General features: G+C 37.0%; 1 protein-coding gene across 3 annotated transcripts in view; it reads right to left on the bottom strand.

Annotated features, from left to right (window-relative positions):
* Positions 1-686: 686 nt before the first annotated feature.
* Positions 687-25,797, bottom strand: part of USP15 (ubiquitin specific peptidase 15) — a 68,021-nt gene continuing 42,910 nt past the window's right edge. For 2 of the 3 annotated variants that reach the window (XM_086610810.1, XM_086610811.1), the window contains 15 exons: positions 22,032-22,176; positions 11,954-12,127; positions 11,455-11,613; positions 10,537-10,761; positions 8,821-8,904; positions 8,632-8,726; positions 8,279-8,467; positions 7,326-7,441; positions 6,921-7,196; positions 6,541-6,611; positions 6,057-6,172; positions 4,079-4,228; positions 3,547-3,650; positions 2,908-2,996; positions 687-2,587 (listed from right to left, as the gene is read on the bottom strand). In XM_086610810.1, the coding sequence (XP_086466936.1) occupies positions 2,402-2,587; positions 2,908-2,996; positions 3,547-3,650; positions 4,079-4,228; positions 6,057-6,172; positions 6,541-6,611; positions 6,921-7,196; positions 7,326-7,441; positions 8,279-8,467; positions 8,632-8,726; positions 8,821-8,904; positions 10,537-10,761; positions 11,455-11,613; positions 11,954-12,127; positions 22,032-22,176 (2,179 nt within the window). In that variant the 3' untranslated portion in view covers positions 687-2,401. The remainder of the gene's footprint in view (positions 2,588-2,907; positions 2,997-3,546; positions 3,651-4,078; positions 4,229-6,056; positions 6,173-6,540; positions 6,612-6,920; positions 7,197-7,325; positions 7,442-8,278; positions 8,468-8,631; positions 8,727-8,820; positions 8,905-10,536; positions 10,762-11,454; positions 11,614-11,953; positions 12,128-22,031; positions 22,177-25,797) is intronic. The other variant, XM_086610813.1, reaches the window with a different exon arrangement.

The raw sequence follows: 25,797 nt of genomic DNA, 5'->3' as shown, positions 1-25,797 counted from the left end.
GGAAACAGAGTTATCAGGCATTAAAGCTCTGATCTAAAAACTCCAAAGCGAGACCTTGGTAAGTCAAACCAGATCCTTTGCTCCTTAGTGATTTTTCCAAGCAACCTGTAGGCTCACATGATATGGAAAAACCAATGGGAGGCTTTTCGTGTGTGTTGTTCAAAGCCATGATCACTTCTCTAGAATTAATTCTCCTGCTCCACAGATAAATCCCACCTCAAGTGCTCTGATTAAAAGAAGCAGGTTAAACTCACAAGCTCTTCAGCACATAGCTTTGTACTGGTTATTCCACACCAAAACACAAGGTTTTTAAGCCAAAAGCTTGTGTCGTTTTCCCCACACCATATCGGTTTGTCTAATCTTAAATATATTGCCTCATTTCACCAACTATCTCAGAGTATGTTTCCATTTGACTAATTATTGTTACGGTATTACTTTTAAAAAAACAAGTAATAGGGTTTTATAACAACAAACAATTTTTTTGCAGCTTTATACAAGTTTTTACAGCCAATGATAGGATAAAATCCCTTTTATATATACTATTTTCTGGAAATACTCCTCAACTTATTCCATGTTGGTCATTAAATAGCCATTTTGAAACCAATAAGGTAAGTCTTAGACAAAGACTACCCATTGCACAAAGACTGTGAGAAAATAATTTGTAAGAAAATGAAAGACTAAATAAGGCCTTGAATAGCTTTATTGAAATCTGTATAAATAAACATGCGCATTTCAAATGTAAACCCAGGTGAACTCAAGTGCAGACAAAATTTTAACCTCTGTCATGCAGGAGGTTAGTTTACATTTAAAAAAAAAACCTCAAAGCAGCTTTAAAATACCAGGATGAAACACCAGTTTTAATATCAAGGTATAAAGCAAAGCCATGTCCAACATACCTCATTTATATCCTGGTCAAATGCAATTTTTTAAACTTTTCAATGCTAACATAAATAAATAATTTACCAAAATGTGCACTCACAGAGTGAACTTTTATTTACAATACACAATTTATAACCTATTGTATTTGATTAGTTCAAGTGAAGAACATCATACTTTTTGCTTCTTTCTTTTTTTAAATTATTTGTTTAAACAGTGGGACACAAAGCAATTCTCCAGGTAGTAGATATGTGAAGTGTGTCCCTGCACTTAAGAGGCCCTCTCAAAGGCAGTATTGTATACAAATCAACAATACATTCTTCCAACTAGATCAAAGGGAAAGCAGCAAATTAAAAAATGTTTCAAACTGTCACACTTATTTTGGCATCCTGGACCCCTGAACACAGTTAACTAAAATCCAATTCAAAGTTTGTATGCCTTATACACTGTACAGGTTCTGACTTGAACATGCAAATGCCAATTCTCCTATAATGAGTTACTTTTTCAGATATGCTGTAAGGCTAGGGTGAATTCCATCAGGGACACACGAAGAAAATTAACAGGCCTACCTTTAAAGCCATTTTGTTCATTAACAATTTAAAGGCAGGTTATACTGAAAAAATTCTCATCTAAGCCCAATACAGAGTCATTACTATGGATACAGAATACTATTAACTCTGACCCTATTACAGAGTAGTTTGCAAGCTGTCAAACTACAAAAACTGGGGAAAGAGAACTTAGAGCACAATTTTAAATTTTGGACTGACACCAGATTAAAATTATGCATGTCTTATAAGCAAGATAACAGGAGTTATGTCTGCAGAGTAGATTCCAACAAGCAACAAAGAATACTTACATTTAATTGAAAAACTTTCTGTTAATGCAGCATGAAATCCAGAACCTGTTCCACAGCAGCAGTTAAGATGAACATAATATTCTGGATGCTCAACTATATCACAAAAGGTTAAAACACCTTTTCAAGCTATTTCTTCTATTGTGACTGAATTAAAAAAACAAACAAAAAATTTTAGGGAGAAACAAAAATTTGCTGTTTCAAGAAACTACTGCTTATATATTTATGACATTTTTACTTGTAGTCTGTGTGACAGCCTAAGGAACATGTATATATTGATCAAGAAACTAGACTTGGCAGTAGTATTCTTGCAGTACTAAGAAAATAAATGTCAGAAGTCCACAGATTTAACATTTTAGTTATTAACTCACATCCAAAACAAAAGAAAACATAATCCATCAGAACAGTAGCAGAAAACTTAAAAGGGGTTTATTTGTGATTTCCTATATATAGCTTGTGAATACAAGACTGTAAATGCATTAGAGACAAATTCTGTTAAAGTTTTTATTGTTTCACTTCAAGTACTGCACATGTTAAAATGTAATAAAGATTTACATTCTGTTATCTGAAATTCCCCATCTCAGATTTTTATTCTTAATTTGGTGGGCAATCTCACTCTTCCAATAGGTATCCCCAGAAGGAAAGTCTCTTTTATGGCTTCTAGTTCTTCCATTAGTTAGTGTGCATACAATTCTCATTTTCTATATCATTATCATTTTCATTGCTGTCTTCATCACTTTCTAGTGGGATGCCTGTGGCAGCTGAAGCACCTTGTTTAGTTTCCCGGTCAAGAGGGAAAAAGCCAGTTCCTCTGATCGTATCCTGTCTCTGGTAGAAGAGCACATATGCTGCTTTGGACTGTAAAAGACAGAAGTGTAACGTGCTCATGAGGCTCCAGACAAAACATTTACAATCCAACACAATCCAAGTTATCTTTTTTTTTTTTTCCCCCTGCACTTCTAAGTCTATAAGGTAAAACTGCAAAGAAATCCAAAGCTTTCATTTAAGTTGTTTTTGCATGTTGGAGCAAACCATTTTTGTTTTGTACTGTCCTTTGAAAGAACACAAACTACTACCTATAATTTTACTGCCAGATTCATGATTTACTCTTAATTTTTCTTCTCTCAAGAAGAAAACATCATTAACAGTCTCAACTTAGAAACACAAAAGATACTTGCCACTATTTGGTCCTCGCATGCAGTGGACACGCTACTGTCATCAAAGTAATACCATTTTCCATCATCCTTATTTTTTGCAAAAGCAGTATCTAGGGCAAAAAAGCACAATGTCTAAGGACTTTGCATCTTTATAGATGTAATACAATCAGTTGCTAGAGTCTGTTACTGTCAAACACTTGACACCTAACTACTAAAACCTATTATCCATATTAGACACATGCTTCCATACTTTTTTTTTTCAGCAAAGAAAGCTTAACCAATAACATTCCCCTGCGAAAGAGACTGAACCATGAGAAAGGACAGTCAAAATAAAATCCCTCAGTCACTTTTTCATTCTTCTCTCTTCTGTCTACGCGATGAGCAATGTACAAAAATACAGACGAGTAAGACAAAATCAGTAGCTCTTATGGAGCTCTTACGTTCTTTCTTTTCACAATATGCACACCTAGAAGTATAAAAGAACCTACAATTATCCTTGAAATGTCATTTCATATAGATTTTTGTGTTAGAATACTTGCAAAAGCATTTCAAGGTAATGAAGAAAAATTGTCCTTCAACCATTAAAAAATGCTATTGATTCTGTGATCAGTACTTAAAACAAGTCGACATGTAGAATGATGATATTTGAAGTCAACTTACAATGCCCTCCTCCCATTCCTCCATAGTGGTTGGAGACAGCAATCAAGTTGTAGCGGCAAGGCCCTGCATTGGGATTAATAAGGAACTCTGACATGTCCAAATCACTGTTTAAAAAAAAAAAACACAAACAAAAACCACAGAAAAAAAAACAAAACACACACACAAAAGAAAAACAACCAAAAGAAGATCATGTTAATAACAGTTTTAAGCATTTCACATTTTGGTTGTCTTTGAAACCTTTAGTTTACATTTCCCACAAAAAACACTACACCAGACTACACTGATAGTGTATCTCTTTCACTCTGTGAGGACTGGAAAAGGAAGCAGTAACCTTAGCCAAAAATATTGATACAGTTCTTTCATACTTATCTACGTTCTTACTTTTCACCTAAAAGCATTTTGTCATCAGTGTTTACTGGATCCACGCATGGAAGCTGAGAACAAAACCATTTTACATAACTGCTGGATTAAACACATGTCCTAGTCATGCTAACTTTTACACTTCTAGCACCGAAATATTTAAGTTTCTTACTTTATTGGAAAGTCAACCAATGTATCCAACTTGTCCCTCATATATCTGCTGTAGGAAAAGCGCTTTAGATGAACTACCAGTACGGGGGGCAGTGACCACAAATCTAACTTCTTGGTAGCTTGCTGATGTTCTTTACAGTTTGGACAATACCTAAAAGAAAAAAAAGTAACTGCAGTCCATATGTGTGCTAAAGTACATTACCACAGAGAAAGCCAGTAACATGGAAGGAACTGAATGAGCAAAAGCTGAAACACACATACGTTCCATCTTCTGTTACTATTGCATTGATATCCCTTCCAGTTTAAAGCATGAGGTGCTTGTGCTCAACCGTGCTCACAGTGAAGCTCAACAGCATTTTAAACACAAAAGTAGCACCCTGCAATATAGAATTCTCATCTTCTACAGTAGTCACTGCATCTTTAGTTAAAACACAGCTTTCTCATATTTTGTAAGAAAAAGGGTAAAAAGGGTTATGAAAATACTTCAGGAAAACTGACTACATGAAAAGCCATAAATAGCAGACAACGGTGGTTCTTCCAAGTTCCAATTTCCAAATTTGTCCATTTCCCATCCCATCTACCACTAAAACCAGATAACAGTGACTACTTGAACCTCAAAAACCTCCTTACTAAAAAAACCTGCCCCCTTACTAGGCAAGTACTAAACAGGCTGTGACTTACAAATTCCTGTTCTCTGCAGTGCATACTTGAATCTTCCAAGAACTAAGGCTCAGGAAGGAAGGTAAGTAAGAACAATGCATGAAAGCAACTCTGCTGTGAAGTAGTCTACGCATATTCTACAAGTAAAGATCTAGGAAAAAAGGTATGAGTCCTAATTAAAAAAGACTACACAAGTGTCTTTACATAGCAACGTCAGATAAAGACAAGAAGTTAGGAGAACTGCAAGGGCAGTCTGTGAGAAGAACTGTTTTCCCAGTTGACTAAGAATATCTGGAATACAAATAGCACTGGACTAGGGATTAGGAGCTCTTGTAGATTAGACCTGTGAAGACCTGACAAATGAAGAAAGAATGTGATTAATGATCTCTTCTGAGATGTATCTAGTAGCAACTGCTTGGCTTCACCAGTAGTTGTATTTTGTAGTTTAAATACTCTGCCTAAAATGTGCTGCAAAAATGGAAGCACTTCACTGTACTTGAGTTATACAGTATCTCAAATAGTCTATCCAGTGTTGTATAATCTAGCCAACGCAGGAAAAAAAAAAGAGAATGCGTAAGTCAGCCCCCTCCCCCACCCAAATAAAGGAGGATCTCTGGAAAGTTTGGAAGTCTCTGAAACGTTTAAGTATCCACAAAAGTGACAGACTCTTTTCAAACTTAATGGTGAGCTTCAGGTGTTCATAAACGATTCTCATCTGCTAGAAAAGTCCTGGAGGAGGATCTTACAGGAACATCCCATAATTGTGAATATTCAGATATGATTCCAAATCACAATTTGGAAGAACCATGAATCACAAGAAAAGTCTCTGCCAAAAACTTAGTGGTTGGAATATGAATTTGAGAGGTTCTACTGACTACGGACATCCCCCATCCCAAAAATCTGTTGTTTAAGCACATCCTTACTTCATATGGCAATGCAAGGCAAGTTATGTATTTGTATAAAAAAACTTCAATATGCAGCAATCCTCCTCATCTCAGATAGGAATATTTGTTTAAACCACTGTGTTGGATTTGGCACAATATTATTAATTCACTGTGGATCACGGTTCACAGAATAGAATATCTTATGGATCTACCCTTTCTCCTAATTCTGAATGCATTAATCGTCTCCCGTACGAACGGTTTTAGTTAAGCAATGGATCAAAATAGAAAACATTGAGAATTTCTACACGAAATGACAAGATTCAAAATACCATTAAGAAGTCAATTAGGTGCCTCTGTTAATGTTCAAGTGTGTTTTTGATTACATTTTTAAGAAATACACCATAGAACATAACAATTTTAATTGTTTGTCCTTACCATGGGTCTTCAGCACCTAGTTTTTCCTTTGTTGTGAACAGCTCAATGCAATCTTTTAATTTCACAAAAGGCTTTTTGGGAGGCTTATATTCCACACTTTCATGTTTTTCAAAATCCTAAAGAGAAGTATTTCTTGAGTTAAGAGAACAAATGAAACAAAACTCATTTTAGTGATGTCGTCTTACTATAAAAAGTAACTACAAAGCTCCTATATATGGAAAAACTGATCAGAAACCATTCAAGCAAAAAGTTTTCACAGCCTCAGATTTAATCCCAAATTAGTAAGCCTCAGATTTGCTAATTACTTAGATGTGTAAATGAAGTTTATTTATGACAACGTATTTACTGTGAACAATGTGGAAAAAAAGCTATCCTAGCTGCTTCTTTTGAAGACTTACAGTCCCTTACGTCACATTAAGTAAGTTGTATTTTTCACACTTAAGTTTTATTAGTGCTGGAAAGAGGAGCAACATAAACAGCTTACCTCTGCTGCACTATCATCAAAATATCTCTTCTTCAATTCAGGATCCCAATCCAAAGCAAGGAAAGATCTTTCTAAGATTAAAAATATGTTTTCTTTTAATATTATTTCTTGCTTTACATGAAATTTTATAAACTTTGGGCAAACATTCTTCAAAATGAATTAAGCAACGCTAGTATGAGTTTAAGATGAAAATTTGAAGCACACAATTTCTGCATTTCTCGAGTTAATTACATAAATTAATTATTTATACAGAATTTACTGTTGGGAAAAAAGATATATCAAATAGCACACAGAGAGAATGAAACATTATTCTATGGAAGTAGAGTCAGAAAAAAAAGTATCGGAATCAAATGCTGCCCAACCTGTTCCCCAGGACTTACCGTCAAGCCTAGGTTGCCGATCATCAAATCTAATATGCCTGGTATCATCTTTGATGTAGTTTATGTCAGTATTGCCTAAATTATTGAATTGGAATGTAAACAATCGCTTTTTGTGTCCCGTGAGTGGTTGACCTTTGCAAGTATCTTCAGTACATAATCCATTTTCAGAGTCATTGTCACCTCCAACTGAGTCTTCTGACTGGCTGTTTTCATTCTCTGAAGGAAGCTCCTGATCCTGGCTGGATTCATCATCTTGTTCATCTGTTTCCATTTCACCTGAAGCAATTGGAAGAATAAGGAGGAAGATACGAGGTACAGTAACAATAATTGAAAGACACTACAGAATTAACTTCAGTTTCAAGTTGAACACAAAATACTAAACAAGTTTAGATATTCCAGTCTTACTTGGAGATCCTTCTTCATGTATTCCATTCGGGCCATTACCATTGATACCATGGTCCTTACAGCAATGTAGGGATCCTTCAGTGTCTTCGCTTTCAGTACATGTCTTTACATATCGGCTAAATATAAAAAAATGAAAGCAACAGTTAGAATAAATGGATTTTTAAATATTTACATTGTTCAAGCCAGATAATTAAATGGTTACAGTAAATCATTTCTAGTGTACTGTATTCCTGCACTCCTGATTTATTCAGAATTAATAGTTTTATTGCCTAATACTGTTACACGCACATCTGAAATTCTGCTCATCTGTATTATGTTTTTGGCAGTTACTTGATTTAATCAACTTGATTCTTAGTATTAGCCTTTGTTTGTCTAGAAATTGCTTCTTTACCTGTTCATTAACCATATATTTTACACAAAAAAATATACAGATTCACTTAGCAAAAGTTACATCAACAGAAAAGGAAGCATGAATTTAAATTAGAGATTTATTAAATAAGATTCTAATTTCTTCCACATAATGACACTTATTTCAGTCTAGTTTCAGGAAGCGTCTACCACAGTTTTACAATATAAATTATTAAATAAACTTGTATAGTAGATACAGGAGGTACAATCGCAGCAGAGTAATTGGCAAAACATTTCCATTTTACTAAGCCCTAACAAATGCTATGTATACAGCAGAATTAATTTCCCTAATCTGACAATAGAGATTGTCTCCCTACTGTCTTCTCCAATAATTTTTGGATGAGGTCATGCTAACAAAAAATCAAATTAAAATCCACACTAATTCACATCTCAGGTGGCTAAAATATTTATATATATTTAATAGAAAGCAAATAAAAGACTAAGTACTCTGTTTGTTAGCAATGCATGTAAAAATAAGTGCCTACTGATTCCAGCTATTAGCATTATTCATAACAAACACGTTTTTCTTTAAACAATAACCTTACCACATTCTTAGCAACAGCAGGTTATACAGTTTATCTTCAGTATTGTTTCTAGGCACTGCTATGAGAAAAGGTTGACCAAACAGTGAAGAACCACTATGGCTGTAGCTAGTGTGCCTGCACTTTTCCCTTAAACAAACAGGAATTATAACTTGTTCTGTATCTTCTGTTCTATTGATAGCAATTTCAAATCTGAAAGAAAAACAATCAGAAACGCAAAGGACAACTGTCATTTAAAAGGCTATAAAGGGAAAAAAAAAAAGCAAGATTTGTCTTTATCTTATGTCGCAGTTTTAATCTTTTGCAAATAACTAAAGCAACTGCAAAGAGACATGAAGCATGATATCTGTACTTACACATAAATGTCATCACGTTCCATAATACTACTTAGATTTTCATCCATGCCAAATATTCTGTGGAACCTGTGATTGTATATATCAGTAACAATCATCTAAAAAAAAAAAACATGGAGTACACATCATTAAATCAGGTTAATATGTGTTAAAATGTTCATTGTTGTGCTTCATACAAGAAATCACTCTTACCTTATCTGCAGCAACACCAGACAAGGCTGACAATGCTGTGCAAAGATCCAATATATTTCCAATTTTCGGAACAACTACTTTGTACTAAAAAAAGAAAATGTCACTTTAATTTCTTAAGAGAACAAATATGCATGAGAAAAAAACCCCAAACATCTATCAGATCTTCAGCATACTTAACGCAATTTTTTCAGATTCTTCTACTTGAAATGTAAAGTATGTAAATCAACACAAATTCTAAAAGTTGCTAAAAACGTAGTAGTTACCTTCACAACTTTACTCATACAAACACGCACACTTTTAACTACAGTTATTAGTTCTTACAACACTTTTTTTTTGGATGTGATTTTACTTGCTCCGTAAGATGACTAACAGCATCAATTACTTAGATTTATATTTCAACAGCACCTACTTATTTCAGCTTTTAAATAGCATGCATGTTATTCACTAGATTCTTACATCTGGAATACAACACAAGTTGTTTACAAAGTATTACTGGGAAAAAAAGCAAAGGTGGGCAATGGATAAAGGCTGAATTCTAATTTCAAATGCAGAAAGAGAACCTGGTGATTTAACAGTCAAAAAAAAACCCTCTCTGTGGTTTCCCTTAGTGCAGTACACCTGTAGTTTGTAATGAAACTTCACACAGAACTCTTATCTGTTATTTGCATAATAAATAAAAACAGGATTAATTACAAACAAGGTACGATAACTTCATAATTAATTGCCAAATACAGCATGTGTTTGGTATCTCCTTAAGTTTTATAGTTATTTAGACTCACAAAAGCTCTATGAAACTTGGTAGTCTTACCTACCTCTACTCATTCTTGCATAACCATCTTACAGATCATACAGGGTCATCTTCAATTACTGTGTGTCCCCTGTGCAAACCTGTTCTCCCAAACAATTATATTTCTAGCAGGCTCATCTCCTACTAGTTAATACATCTCCCTTTATCTTTGACCTCTCTAACTCATACTGCCTTTGAGAACACTCCTTTTCCCACTTTCCTTCTTATAGTGCTCTGATTTCAGGTGCTAAAGTCTTTCTGTGAGTCTGCCTAACTGCCTGTGTCTTCTGTTTCACCTGTCCTCACCTACCCCGTAAGGTACAGCTAGAATCATTTCATCATCATTTTGTTACCATAATGTATGTGCATTGTTTCATGCCATTCTAAGGTGTGTTATACCATCTTTCCTAAAAAAGGCAAAAGAGAGAGTCTTTACAACGAAATCTCATCTGAGATTTTTTCTTTTGAGTATTCAGTGACAGCATAGAAGAATTCAGGACTACCTAATGTATTTAGTCATGTTTTTTTTCCATCACTTATTACCAATATTTGCCTTTTCAGGCTAATAAACTGAGGAATTAAGACTGGATTAAATGCATAAATATTTTTTAACCATACAAATTCATTATAGCAACACTGAAATAAAAAATGAGGACAGCATAAATCTTAAAGATTAAGAAGCCTTACCAACACAACCATACAGAAATTACCAGTATCTTCTTTGAATCTGATAGAAATATAAGAAGGTATGTATAGTCTTCCAAGAAGGTATGCATAGTCTTCCTCAGGCATTCTAAGCGGAACTTTGGAACATACACCAGAAAACTAAAGCTTGATGGGAGTTGCTTATTGTACTTAGAAATTTAAAAAATGGAAAGGAACTCATGCCACATGAATCAGGAGTTTTGTACATAAACTAAGAGGCTTACCTGCATAGGCTTTGCAAGTGGATCCATTCTGACTAAATAAACTTCCAAAGTGCGTTCCTTTTTCATAGGTAATGGAAGTGTCAAGTAACAAAAGGGATCAAAGGTTACAGATATCTTAGCACATTCAGGACAAACTAGGGTGGATTTAAAAAGGCCATGAAATATGTCTACAATGATGGAATCATTTCTTTTTAAATGGTTTTCCCAGGCTTCTTCAGCGACCACCTGTAATTAAATCATGACCTGGGTTACGACAAAGTAGTAGGAAATGAACAGAGAGAATTTTATTGAGTGCTTGATAGAACATTCTCATTTACCACTTAAACATAAAAATCTCACTCCAAAGGACCTGCAAGATATGTTACTGCTATCAGGATCACAGGTTAGAAGATGTATGTTTTCCCTAGGACAGATTCTGCCAGTTGCATTACATAGTCTGAGAGAGACTTTAAGTGGCTTGGGGCAAGACAAAAGCAAATAACTAAAAATTCCATCTGAAGTAACTCAAACTCATAACAAAAGAAATTATCTATATGCTTGTAGCTCAATGCTAGAAGAGTTTCCCTGAAGTAAGAGTAGTGGAGAGAGACAGAACGCTGCATACTGTAGATATAAGAATAAAAGAACAGCAGAATGGAAATTGTTTTTCCAACTGAAGTCAGCACTGAATTGAACAAAAAGGTCTTCACAAAGCCTTAACACCCTCTCACTCCCCTAATTATCTTCCCAATAAACAGAAATTTACACAGGTACTTAACTAAGATCTCTATTTTAAGGTCTTGGCTTATCTTCTGAAATCTCTTCCAGAAAACGCAACATGTGATCAGTGTCCTAACCCTTCAGTGCACGATCATGCAGAAGTACCTTGCAACGTATAGCCTTGACTAAAATAGGGAAAATCAACACCAAAACCACTACCTTGTCTGGTCTCCCGTCTGCATCCTTTAACTGAATGTAAGGCTTTTTCCTAATTCGATTCAAATCCTCATGTAATCCATCCAAGAGAAAAGCCAGAAGCTCTTGACAATCTTGTTGCTGATAACCAGAAAACTGTGGTGCAAATCGTCCCACTTGTGTCTAAAAAAAACCCCAAAACAAATACTTCTGGTACCTTAATTGTTATAAAGAATAGATACTTCTGTGATGCTACAAGCAGGAAGTTCAAAAAGTAAAACATATAAAGTTATAGAAGATGAGCTTTTCAATGGCGACAGGAAGACAAAACTAATTCTCAAAGACCAGGACAGTTGACATTTATTTAAACATACCCCCAAGTGTTTTAACAGTCAAATGAAGGGACTGCATGCTGATGAATAGTACTTCAAATTCTGATTCTTGCATATTTCCCTAAGTTTTGCATACTTAAACTGCAAACCCAAAACTGATAACATACGTTCAGGTAAAATTCCCTACTGACCTTAAATGCTCTCGGGGTAACATAGCCGTATTTTCCTGACCACATTTGCTTGATAAGCTCTGCATAAGATTTTGCTATTTCACCTCGCATTCCTAAAGGATTGTCAAAATTCAGCTCTTCTTGATACTTATCATTGAGGAAGTATTCTGTAAGAGGAGGTGTGTTGCTCAGACACTGTAAACAGAAACACAGAATTTTTAGAATAGTGATTTGAGTTATTTCTAAATAAATAATGTTTGAACTTTGTTAAAGCAGTCATGAAGAATACTTTAAACTGTAATGCCTAATGCCTAGAAGGAAGAAAAAAAAAAAAAAAAAAAAAGAGGTCTTTTCCAGAAACAAATAACGTTTTTAAACCATGACTGTCTGCAGCTATCGTTACAGGTTATGCACAGGTAACATTTTTGAAAAGCTTTATGTCAGAATTTATTAGACATAGTAGTCCAGACAACCACAGTGCAACAACACAATTCGTATAGAGGTTCAAAACAAACAAGAAAAGGTGGTTCGTGACACATGAACAGTAGCTTTATGAAACTTCTTGCTCAAAGTTGTTAAAGATACACAAAGTTTACAGGGCCTCAAGGAGAGACTGCATAGGTACTCGGAAGAGAGAGACAACAGGGCTTATAAAATCAAATTACACCACAGTCAGAATTATATGCGAGCTGAAAACAGAGATTTTTTTTTTTTTTTTTTTTTTTGGCAGGGATGGGAGGGAAGGGAAGGTGAGGATGCTTGTCCTGTTCCTTCTCCTAGGCATCTGCTTATGGATGCTGTTGAAGACGGCAAACTATGTTAGATCAACTAGACCTTGAATCAGAATTGATGCAGCCCTTCCTATGTGCTTTTAAATTTTGTGTGGCTGTTTAGAGCTGAAATTAGTTCAAGGAAAGTAAAGGCCTTGGTTCAGACTGAGATAATGACTCATCCTCTGTACCAGTTTGTTTCTTCTGTCAGCACTTAGAGACAGCAGCATGTAATCACTGAAGTATGATTAACCATTTTAGGAAACCACTTTGAATTTGTGTGTGCTACTCCTCACACTCCATTAAACAAAAATTCTTCTTCCATCACTCAGAAATGATGCCCATGCCATGCCATAGCATATGGATTTAGCAAAGTTTCTTCATTAAATATTAGAAACTTTTCTGCTTTCCTCTATTAAAGATTCCAAGAAAGGTCAAATATTTCAACAGTCTCATTTGCCTCTGCAAACAAAGGGAGGAACAAAAATTTTAGCTTCACATATGCTACTGCATAAGATGCAACAATTGAGACTGGAAGAATTACAACTTTATTGAGCAGCGCAAAAAAAATAATCCTGTTTCTGCCTATCATACCTGTGTAATATTACAAAGCAAAAACAGTCATGTGCTGTAGCGAGCTGAGTTTCCCATCGCACTCCTTCCTTTCTCTCCCTCCTCACCTAAAGCTTTCATGACCTGTCAACATTGAAAAAAAATCCTGATATTACAGGCCCTTTTGGACACTGAGGGTTGAAGAAAGCTCATTTTTCTCTTGCTACATGGTTAAGAGCTTTTATTCCCACTAGTGGTGATCCAAAGCTCTCCTTCGCTCCCCCTCGCCCCTTCTCCAGATCTGTGTTGTCAGTTCTGAACCAATCCATGTAGCTAAGAGGAGAAACACTTGGTCTTTCAAATCCACAGAGTGGTCAATGAGAGTTTTCAAAAGATTATTTTTAGCATCAACCTAAAGGTATGGATGGACTACCAACTTCCACCAGATATCCAGAAAGAATACAGTGCAAACCATGCTAAACTCACAATAAATAAAACTACACTTTAAGTAAAATTGCATGTTCAGAGCGATGTGAGAAATCCTACTGCCCAAAAGTGTCCTGCCCCTGCTCTGTTGATCCTCACTTGATAGCACAATAAATATATTTACCTCACTAACCTGTCAAAACACTATTATTCCTCCTCACTTTTGTTCTGTATTATTTTTGGGCTAGTTTAGGAGATCAAATCAGTTCAGCTGATCAGCTTAGTGTGAGGAATATCCAGAACAAGGAACTAAATAATGCAAAAATAGTAAATTTTTCTATAGGTTCTTAGCAAAGCACTCTACAATGCGCTGACAGTGTGTTGTTTCACCAAAAACCTAATTTATCTTTTCCTAGTTTTCACCTGACAAATTAGTTTTGTCACTTTCTCATAATATTTATTTATATATGCATGTATAAGTCAGGAAAATTACTACAGACAATTTCCCTATTTCCTTATAACAATTCCCACATTTCAACATAAGACGACACTGATGGTAGTACTGGAACACACAAGTATCTATCTGAACACAGCAATTTCTGAGATATAGAGCTGACATCTTTTTTACAATATCAGATGCTACAACTTTTAAAAGAGTAGCTGCTAAAGGAACTAATACAGTTGGCCATAAACCCACTGATCTTTTCAACATGACTGACAAAGTTACAAACGTGTTTACTTCTTGAAAAGGCTGACAATGGAGAACTAAAAAAAGAACTCTTTTTTCACAGAGAAAAAAGCATGCAGAAGCCAATATGAAAGGATGCCTATATTCTTATTTTCTCATGATGTGATATATTGCAGGTTATCAAGGAAGCCTTATGAAAAGCATCAATAAAAAACCAAAACAGACTATTAGAACCAAGACAATCTACTAGCAACACAGACAGGTAAACTAACAAATATACCAACAGATGAAGAATAACAGAAACCGAAAAAGGTAAACAAGTACAGTAGAACTACAGAAAACCATTTATGAACTAAAGAGGTAACAGAATGGCACTTAATTTCTGGTACCACAGTCTCCACAAGTTTTGTTTAACCAACAAGTGCTCACTCCCTGAACCCAAACTGGTCATTTAGCTAAATAATCATGGGAAAAGATGGAACAGAATGTAGAAACTCTTAAGATCAACTATGAGACAAACCACAGAAGAGAAGTCTTCAGCATGACAAAGGTTAACACTGAAATTACAGTTTCATGTTAATAATTATGTGGGGAAAAAAATATTTTTCTGTAGCAGGGCAATCTGTGGATAACAACTATTTATGTAATCAGTATCAAGGGATCATAATCAACTTTCCAGAAAATTCAACAAACAGTGCAACTGGATGAAACAAGCTTCACACACTTTGTGCACCAACTGTACTATGCAACACTGTATGCATTGTTGACGTACATACACAGGCACACAAACACCCCAGAAAAATTCTGAACTGCTGAGTCAAAAAGGAGACCTAATCACCTGTTAAGACACATGCAGTCTACTGTTTAGAGAGCACAGCTGTAATTAGTAGAGTGTGGGAGGCATTAAGATGCACAGGAAAATGAACAATAAATAATCTTTATTTTTAGTGCCATATATATTGATATGTCTCTGTATATAATGTACTTCAATGCTGTAGCCTCACACACCTGTCCTACGAAACTTTCATATAGGTGGAAAAATAATAACAAAAATAGTCATGTTATACTTCTCCAAATCCACATAATTTAAGTATGGGAAAATCTCACAAAAGAGTTTGCAAGGAATCTGATTGTTTAATTGATAAAATAAAACAAAATTAATCAAGAAAGAGGGCCACCAAGACAGTCAGTGTGCTGGAGCACTTGCCCTGTGAGAAAAGGCTGAAGCATGGAGGCTTGTTCCGCCTGCAGAAGAGACTCTTTCAAGGAGACCCAACAGCAGCCTTCAGTACCAAGAGAAAAGTTAAAGCGAAGATGGAACCAGGCTCTTCACAGTGGTGCATAGTGGGAGGACAAGAAACACTGGGCATAAGTTGAAACGAGAGGAAAAAAGTTTTCACTGTAAGCACAGTCAAGCAGTGGAGCTAAGAGGCTTGCAGCCTTCTTGGAGGTTTTCAAGACCCAACAGGATAAAGTCCTTGGTAACCTGGTCTGACCTCAGAGTTGACCTTCCTTTGACCAGGAGGTTGCACTAGGAACTTCCTGAAGTTCCTTTTAATCTCAATTATTTTATGATCCTAAGGTAACAAGGAAACATTCATTCATATCCCATAAGAGATATTACACAGAAAAAAATGATAAAATTTCAATGCCAGTAAACTGTGGAGACGAGAGGCAGACAAGGAGATCATGAAAGTCAGCTAAAAATTGAGTGTTCCTACAAGTATCATGGTTCTTCGGCTGTCCTACTTAGTAAGAATTTTATGCAACGGAAATTGAAATTTCATATTTCAGCCTTCTAATAAAAGACCAAGAGTTGACTGACTGAAAGAAAGATCCAAGTAACAGGAGAAGTGAACTACTTTACACCTGTCTATTCTACTTTTGTCTGAAGCACTTAGTGTCAGACATTGTGAAATGTGTTCAGCTCATATACCCCTTAACCCAAAATCCCTGTGCCTATGGCAACGGAAACCAAACACTAAAAACCTAATAATTTCAGGTTTTGGTGAAAGATGTTATGCTTTGTTTGGAAAAACTCACAGTCATAAATAACCACAGAGGGAATGTAAATCAGCTTTCTGAAGAAAGAAAATTGCTGAAACACTCCATTGCAAAGCTCTCAACAGCTGTTGTTCAAAAGACAAAACCAAAAAACTTCAAAAATCACACTGATGGAAGAAACATAAAAATGAAAATATGAGGAGAAAAAAAGAAGTATTTTTAATTGAAACATTTTATTCTCCTATTTTTGAATCACAAAATAAAAACTTTGTGAACTCGCAGGTTTTCATTGCAAAAGAAAAAAAAAAAAAAATTTCCCACAGAGCTCTAATCACTACTATGCCACCAAAAGGGCAAAGCAATACTTAGGAAACATCCACAGGTGGCAGCACAGCAATGCTTCAGAAGGCTAATATTTTTCTAATTTTTTCAGCTTAAAACATAGCCATGTACATAAGTGAATGTGAATAAAATATCTACTTGTCAAATACTATTTTTTTTCTTGGCTTGATATGGGTTCAAACATTCATAATAGTACATTTTCATTGAGTTCACAAGCTCCCTGTTGTCTTTCCTGTTTTATTTAATGCTCAGATCTGCAAAAGCAGACATTGAGGCCTCAATAACAATAAATAAAGCCTTAGGTGTTAGCACTGAAGTAAATTAAAATTAGATACGTGGAATATCCCTTCAGAAAAATCTGAAAAATCTATACAAAAGTTCAACACAATCAAAATATGAAATAATACTGAATTATTGCCTTTCTAAATAAGAAATGGTGAGAAGACAACTTATGAGAAATATAATGGTATCTCAACCTTCTTGTCCTTACTCCTAACTCAGCTTGCGACTGTTTGTGTTACCACCGAGGATCTTATCCATCTATTCATCATCTCTCCTCTAGCTGTCTTGAGCTTTGTAACACTGAAAGGCTCTACTTGGAAAAGCAAAGGTCTCTTTACCACAATTACTTAGAAGGATGAAGAGGCAAGCCTAACCTTACTATAGATTGAAGAACTGCCAAGATTATTGCATTTCTATCTAGTATGGTTACAGGGCAAAAACCTTCAGGCAAGTTTGTTGGACTCTGGAGAGCAAGATGTGCAAGGAACTGGCCCTCTTCTTTGAGGAATGCTAGTAACAGCTCTGATGCAAACCATCTTCACTGTACATGAGACAGGAGCAACGAAAAGCTGTCTGAGAAATGAAGGGGTTTCTGAAGCAGAAATAGCTCTTATGTGAATACTAAAGGAGGCCTCAATGCTGCCTGTGAAGGTTGAAGACCACTGAGAAAAGTGGTAATCAGCAGGAGAGTGGATAAACTAAACTTAGCTTCTGTTGAAGGAAGCTGCATTGATCAGACTCAGCACTGACTGAATGGAAGGGATGAAAGTAGAGCTCTTGGAATAGAACATGAATGGAATTGGAAACTATTTTCAGAGCCTAAAATTCTACACTAAATTATTTTGTTTAAAGAAAAAAGACTTATCCTGTTCCTATCTAAACAATCCTGTGTAGATAAGTGTGAAAGAAGACATCTTAAGAAGGTAAATAAACGACTGGGTAACCAAAGCAGATCAGAGAATCACAGAATAACTGAGGGTGGAAGGTACCTCTGGAGGTCATCTAGTCCAATCTTCTGCTCAAAGAAGGGTCACCTACAGCAGATTACTTGGAACTGCGACCAGTCAGGTTTTGAGCATCTCCAAGGACGGAGACTCCACAGCTTCCCTGGGAAACCTATTCCAGTGTTTGATAACCCTCGCTGTAAAAGAAAATTTCTGATATTTAAATGGAATTGCCTGTGCTTCAGTTTGTGCCCATTGCCTCTTCTCCATTCAGTGGGCACCACTGAGAAGGGTCTTGCTCCATCTTCTTCATTCCCTCCCATGGGGTGTTTGATAAGATCACTGATAAGACACACAGTGATAACACACTGATAAGATCACTCTGGGGCTTTCTCTTCTCCGGGCTGAACAGTCCCAGCTCTCTCAGCCTCTCCACATAGGTCAGATGCTGCAATCCCTTGATCACCTTTGTGGCCTCTCACGGACTGGCTCTGATATGTTCCTGTCTCTCTTGTACAGGGGAGCCCAGAAGCGAACTCGGCACTCTGGAGTGTCTCGCCAGTGCTGAGTGGAGGGAAGGGATCACCTCCCTGAACTGTTGGCAGTGTTCCTCCCAGTGCAGCCCAGGAGGCTGTAGGGCCAAGGACACATTGCTGGCTCATGTTCAGCATTTTGTGCAGCAGGACTCCAGGTGCTTCTCTGCCAAGCTGCTTTCCATCTGGTCATCTGCCCCCTCCCCTGCCCCAGTGTGCACTGGTGCTTGGGGTTAGTTCTCCTCAGGTGTAGGCCTTGCGTTTCCTTTGACTGTACTTCATCAGGTTCTTGTCTACCCATTTCTCCAGCCTGTCGAGATCTGTCTGAATGGCAGCACACCTGTCTGGTATATCAGCCCCTCCTCCTGGTTTTGTGTCATGTCTAATCTTGCTGAGGGTGAACTCTGCTTCATGATCTAAGTCAAAGCAGAGCACCCAATATTCCCAAGCAGAATTCCCTAGTCTGACCTCCGCATGCTATCCAACCCCATCCTTTAATTCCTCCCAAGATTAGACAAGATCAAATGTGTTCAGAGTGCATCGGCCATAGGCATTACACTGCTACCCAGAAAAATCAAATGTTACTCTGGTAATAGTAGGAGGTGAAATTAATGGCAAATTAGCTCAGTGAAATATACTCTTTCAGTCTAATTGTACAAAAGGTAAAAGTTAAGTGGTGGCAAGAGGAAGGAGACAGTAGAACTTGCAGTCTGTGAGACGTTAGTGTGTTAAGAACACACCATGCTTTCACTAAAAAGCATTTTCATGGATTTCTGCGATAAGAAATAACATAGAAATAACATAATTAATCATAGAATGGTTAGGGTTGGAAGGGACCTCAAAGATCATCTAGTTACAAACCCCCTGCCATGGGCAGGGACACCCTCCACTACACCAGGTTGCCCAAAGCCTCATCCAACCTGGCCTTCAACACTTCCAGGGATGGGGCATCCACAACTTCTCCGGGCAACCTGTTCCACTGCCTCACCACCCTCTGAGTGAAAAATTTCTTCCTTATATCTAATCGAAATCTGCCCTCTTTCAGTTTAAAGCCATTGCCCCTTGTCCTATCACTACATGCCCTTGTAAAAAGTCCCTCTCCAGCTTTCCTGTAGGCCACCTTTAGGTACTGGAAGGCTGCTATAAGATCACCCTGGAGCCTTCTCTTCTCCAGGCTGAACAGCCCCAACTCTCTCATCCTGTCTTCATAGCAGAGGTCTTCCAGCCCTCGCATCATCTTCGTGGCCCTCCTCTGGACCCACTCCAGCCACTACATGTCCTTCTTGTGTTGGGGACTCCAGAGCTGAACACAGTATTCCAGGTGGGGTCTCACAAGGGCAGAGTAGAGGGGCAGAATCACTTCCCTCGACCTGCTGGCCACACTTCTTTTCATGCAGCCCAGGATACAGTTGGCTTTCTGGGCTGCCAGCGCACATTGCCGGCGCATGTTGAGCTTCTCATCCACCAGCACTCCCAAGTCATTTTCCTCAGAGCTGCTCTCAATCCATTCTCTGCCCAGCTTGTACTTGTGCTTGGGATTGCCCCGACCCATGTGCAGGACCTTGCACTTGGCCTTGTTGAACTTCATGAGGTTCTCACAGGCCCACCTCTCCAGCCTGTCAAGGTCCCTCTAGATGGCAACCCTTCCGTTCAGCGTGTCCACAACACCACACAACTTGGTGTCATCTGCAAACTTGCTGAGAGTGCACTCGATCCCTCTCTCCATTTCACCAACAAAGATGTTAAATAGCACCAGCCCCAGTACTGACCCCTGAGGAACACCACACGTCACTGGTCTCCACTTGGACAGTGAACCGTTCACAACTCTTTTAGTGTGACCATCCAGTCAATTCCTTATCCACCGAGTGGTCCATCCATCAAAACCATGTCTTTCCAGATTAGAGACAAGGATGTTGTGTGAGACAGTATCAAATGCTTTGGATAAGTCCAGGTAGACGATGTCAGTTGCTCTTCCCCTGTCCATCAAAGCTGTAACCTCATCATAGATGGCTGCCAAATTAGTCAGGCAGGATTTGCCCTTAGTGAAGCCATGTTGGCTGTCACCAATCACCTCCTTATTTTTCATGTGCCTTAGCATAGTCGCCAGGAGGATCTGCTCCATGATCTTGCCAGGCACAGAGGTGAGTGACAATACTTTACTTGAGATACATAGTAGGTGGAACTGAAAGATACTCTACACTTCCTTGCTAAGAAAGCTGCCAAATAATACATCTGAAAAAAGCACACCATCAAGGTAGCACACCAAACTAAAACCTGCACTGCTTAATAAAAATCTAATTTTCTTACCCAGAGCATTGTCTTGTGAATTAGCAAAACTGTGTTTATTAATCTACACTACAGTTTCTGAGAACTTATTTGAACACTTGATTCCCTAGATATAACTGAAAAGCAATGAAGTCAAAGCTGACATAATTTAGAATGCAAACCTCAGAACTAAATCCAGTGAACACAGTAGGATTCCTAATGGCAATATCCCATGCTTATATTTCTCACATAAAAGGTTACTTTTAAATCTATATGTATGTAAATTCATGTATACCACTTTAACAAAGGTTTGAATAAGAAATCAAAATTATCCTTGTTTTTAATCAGTCTAGCCTGACAAATAGTGCAACATGATAAAAAAAAAATCATTTCACTATGGACTAACAATATTCATTTAATTCAACTCTTAAAAGACAATTCTGGTTCACATACCAGACACAAAAAGATACTAACTTAAGTTAGGAACCTTTGTGACGAGAAAGAGGAGACTAACTCTGAAGTATGCTTGGTTGAGATCTAGTGTCTTTACGCTCAGCAGGAAAAAAATGTGAACAAGAACTTAAATACACTTAAATACACTTTACAGTTACAGGAGTTCCAGAACTAAACAAAAACAAATTAAACTATTACTTCTTTCTGTTCATTAATTAATCTACCACTGCAGCTTCCACTTAAAAGTAAAAGTTTTTTTTTGTTTTGCTAAGAGTACTAGTATTTCTCTTGCAATCACAGCAAAAACCAAGCTATTACATTCCTGTAAAGTATCTCATCCATGAAATAGCAGCTATTCAAAGGGGAAAAGTCAAAGGGAAATATGTTCAAAGGTTCCCTGCATGTTAACCTGCAAACTAAAACTACATGATAATTAGTTAGAAATAAAGGCCCAGTAATCCACCGGTCATCTACTTTTTGACACTTCAGCACTACAATCTATATTCAAGCATAACTCAAAATGAAAAAGTATTCTTCATGGCATGCATGTACGGCAATCGCTACAAAAAGCAAAGAACCCCACTTAAGGGCTCACTCATGGAGAAGGCTCATCAAATCTCTTTCTGACACTGAACACCGTAAAAACCAGGAGAAACAACGAATGCAGCTATGTAAATCAACTCTTCTAGTATACCAACAGAGACATGTTATTTCCTCACTTTTAATCCTATCCTGCTATTTAATGGAGTCTCTCAATGTTAGTTTTCAAACACGACAAAATATAACGAAATATTAGTTTCCAAATAGTAAGACAAGCTCATTTTATTCTAAAGTACATACCTGAATTGCTGAATTCATGAAACATGTATTCCCCAAGTTACTCAGGCCACATAGGCCTGGCTGCTCATTGTGTCTTCCTGGCTCTGAATAATCATAATTCTTATAAGCAGTATATGATGGGAGACAATAGTTTGAATTTTTCACACTGTAAAAAAACAAAACATCTTTCACAATGTAAACATGTATGCTACAGTACTTTAATACATACAAGTACTTTACAAACTTAAATGATTAATAATTTTAAAGTAACTTCTGTGAGTAAGAAAATATTTTAAAGACATATTTAACCTAGATAATAACATTAATTTCGATTCAAAAGTCACCTGTGCAAACAACCAAAATCTAATGCACTGCAATAACTGTAATTATGATATCCCTACCCCTTTTTGATAGGAGCAGCTTCACAGCTTACTCTATTCTTCATTGCTCCATCAAATTTAATACACTCAGACTTTAGACACCACCAGCAGCAATCAATCATTTACGTCCCTTTTGCATCCTGCTACTGCAAGAGTGAGGTCGGTGAGAATGGGAATGCGGAGTTACAGGTGAAAGCTGAGATTTCCAAGGCCACTGTGGCATAGCTGCCTCACTGCATCAGAGAGTCTATTTATAGCCTCCCTGCTAGGACAGCACAATCCAGCATGCAAATGCAGGAAAGCCTCGAGAGGGAAAAGAATGCGCAAAATGTCTTGTAACACTTCACTATAAATCTCTATGATGCATCTGTTTGGAGAAACTGGAGAAGACTGAAATAGGTAAAATTGTAAGACTTAAAGCAATTTGTTTCCAGATGAAATCATGCAAATACTAAATGCAGAATAACCCTCAAAACAGTAAAATGAGCATATCTGAGAACACTAGAAAGACAAAAGAATCTTTTAAGAGAATGCTCTGTAATATTACAGATGTTAGAAAAACCGAGCAATCAGAAAGGTTAAACTCTTTCTTAAACTCTTTCAGGTACTGATTATAATGAAATCTGTGTGACAGTAGCTTTGGCTAAAGTTCAGGATTATTTCTGCAGTCACTAAGCGTTATTCACATTAGAAGCAACTTGAACAAAAATTTGAAAGTGAATTGCCAAGAATGACAAGAAAAAATATGCAGTGCAAAGAATCAACACTGACAATTGAGATTTGTAATTGTAAAAGTCTGAGGATGCAAGTGCCCAATGGTATGCTCCAGCCATTATTCCTGAACAGCATCACAGTCTTTACATCCAACTGAATTCCAACTGTTCCCTCAGTGCACAATTACTCACTTTTCATGAATAACAGTTGTTTTGTTTTAATCATAAGATTTATTGAAAATTTCAAGCAGAAGGGGAATAAAGTTTCTCCCTCTTTTGACAGCCTCACAAATCTGTGTAGTTCATAGCTCCACTGTCCATAAAGCTGCTTTCAAGCTTTTACATTTGATAATTCCTTGTTAATAGTTGACTTTTCTATCAGTCCTTCCCTTTTCCATACATATGCATTTTCTGTGCTCTCTGGCTTGCCCCCAAACTAGCTAAGTGGTATCGTGTTTACTGGTCATTCTTCATGAAAAATCCCTGTAAAGTTAGTTTTGCCCATTCAGCTACTTAAATGCTTCACTCTAGTTTACACAAGATACTGCTTGAACTCCAGGGTTCACATATCCTATTTCTATCTCGCTTCTGCAGTCAACCTTTCCCTATCATTAGTCCTTGGCTGATCCATGCATGAGATACCCCTAGGGAAAATTACCTTCCATCTCCCTCTGCAGCTGCAGTCCAGCTACTGCCATCAACACCAATTCCCTTAAGTTGGCAAGCTTTAGTTCCCCCAGGAAGAAAAAGCACAAGCTTGCCACTGGTATTAATGCAATCTCCACAACATAACCAACCCCCTGACCCAGCTCAACAGTGCACAACAAGAAGAGCAATGTACACGTACAGGGCATGCAATAAACTTCTACTTTCAGCCCTGCTTGCTTCCTACTGCTTTCCTCATCGGACTCAAAGATTATGCTTTTCACATGGTTAATGGAAAAAAAATTCTTCTGGAAATTTAGGGGACATAGAGGTACTAAACAGATTGAATGTAATTTTCCTCGGTATTTTTACTCCCCTTCTTTTTCCTTCTCTACTTTCCCTACTTCATGAACTGCCACCTTATGAGGGACACTAGAAAGCTAGGAAATGCAATTGGTGTCTTCTGGCGATAGTGCACTCATGTGAAAGATTTCCTCAAATGAGCTGAGAAACATCATGATAATTTAATTCAAGATAACTGTAATGCAGACAGATCTCCAGTGTTGGTTTGATCTAAGGGACAGGCTGTCAGAGTTTACTTCTTAAAAGGGAAAGTAATTTCTGAGCTCTTTCATCTTCTGTACTGGCCCACGAAAATACATTTTTGAGGGTTTTAGAGAATATAGTTATCACACTCACTCCCTGAGTCAGGTCTATTAATATATTTTTCTTCCAGGTTTCTATGATATTTTATCAAAATCTATCAAGCCAAATACAATGCCTACTATGTGCAGGAGACTAGGAGATGTCTCGTTACAGCTTTATTAGTCTGCAAACTTTATTTTTTCTGGAATAATTATTTTTATTTAAATTACATTGTCCCTCTGCTTTTCACACTTTTGAGACTGGACAAAAAATAAGGTATTATTAACAGTCAGTAGTAAATGTTTAACAATGGAAAGCAAGTAAAGATGTAAGGTAAGTCTACATAAACTTCATTCAAACAGAAATGCCCTAGAAAAAGTAACTTGTGATAGTGCATCCCCCACCTCCATCTGCTTTTCCTGCAAAGCCTTCAGAAAGTTGTCTTTAACAAAGGAACAATGCATGGAAAAGTAGAGAGGTAGTATTAGAATGGGGCAGTTGAGTAAGGGCAATAACAGAAAAAAAACACCAATAGCTCTTAGAAGAAACTGCTGCTCAAAAAATAAGACTTGAAAAAATGAAACCATCTTCAGACCCTTGAACAGCTAGACAGAGTTCTGAAGCAGTGAAAATGGTAAAGGGAGGTTTCTGAATGAGATTTTTATTATCTGTAAATCTATAAATTTTGAGTTGCATGTGCCACATTTGAAATGACTTATTTGTACTGTCTGTATCCTGCCTTTAAACCTCAAAGCAGCTTTCAGATGATGATGAACCCAGAGCACTCATTGCATAGTTAGAGTTCTGGGAAGCATAGATTTGGAACAGAGAAGTTTGGAAAAGCATCACTAGCTTTAGAAAGGACACAATTTGACAGTAGAGTACTACATACCAACGACAGGTGCTGCAAAAGTTTGGAACACTTACTGAGCTCCGTAATATTTCAACCACTTTAATGCACTGCCAATGTGTTTTTGTGACCAGCCACTTTAATAAACCCATAATCGGGTTCCATCAATTGATGCCTGAAGCAGCAGGAGAGGCCCATGTCACTACACAAAGATTACTGTCTTTGTTATTGTTCATGATCATCGTCTAAAGAGCAAAAGATAACATTACAATCAATTTAAATAAAGTTAAAAAAAAATCACCTTCCTCATAGTATCTGCCTATCTGTCAGATGCAACATGAAGAAACTGTTTCTACAGGTGATGGAATTAACATTCACACTTCTTGAAATAAACATATTGAAATATATCAAGAACGAGAACAAAGCTGGCAGCTTTGTCTGTCTTCTGACAAGCTGACACTACTGAATGATGAAGCAAGTCATTTTAGGAGCCTGAAACAATGGTTACAAATGAAGAAAACAAAACAACTTTTCACTTAATTCTCCAAGCAAAA

Source organism: Tauraco erythrolophus, chromosome 4, assembly GCF_009769465.1.
Source record: "Tauraco erythrolophus isolate bTauEry1 chromosome 4, bTauEry1.pri, whole genome shotgun sequence".
NCBI lineage: Eukaryota > Metazoa > Chordata > Aves > Musophagiformes > Musophagidae > Tauraco > Tauraco erythrolophus.
This window is presented reverse-complemented; position numbering and strand designations above follow the sequence as displayed.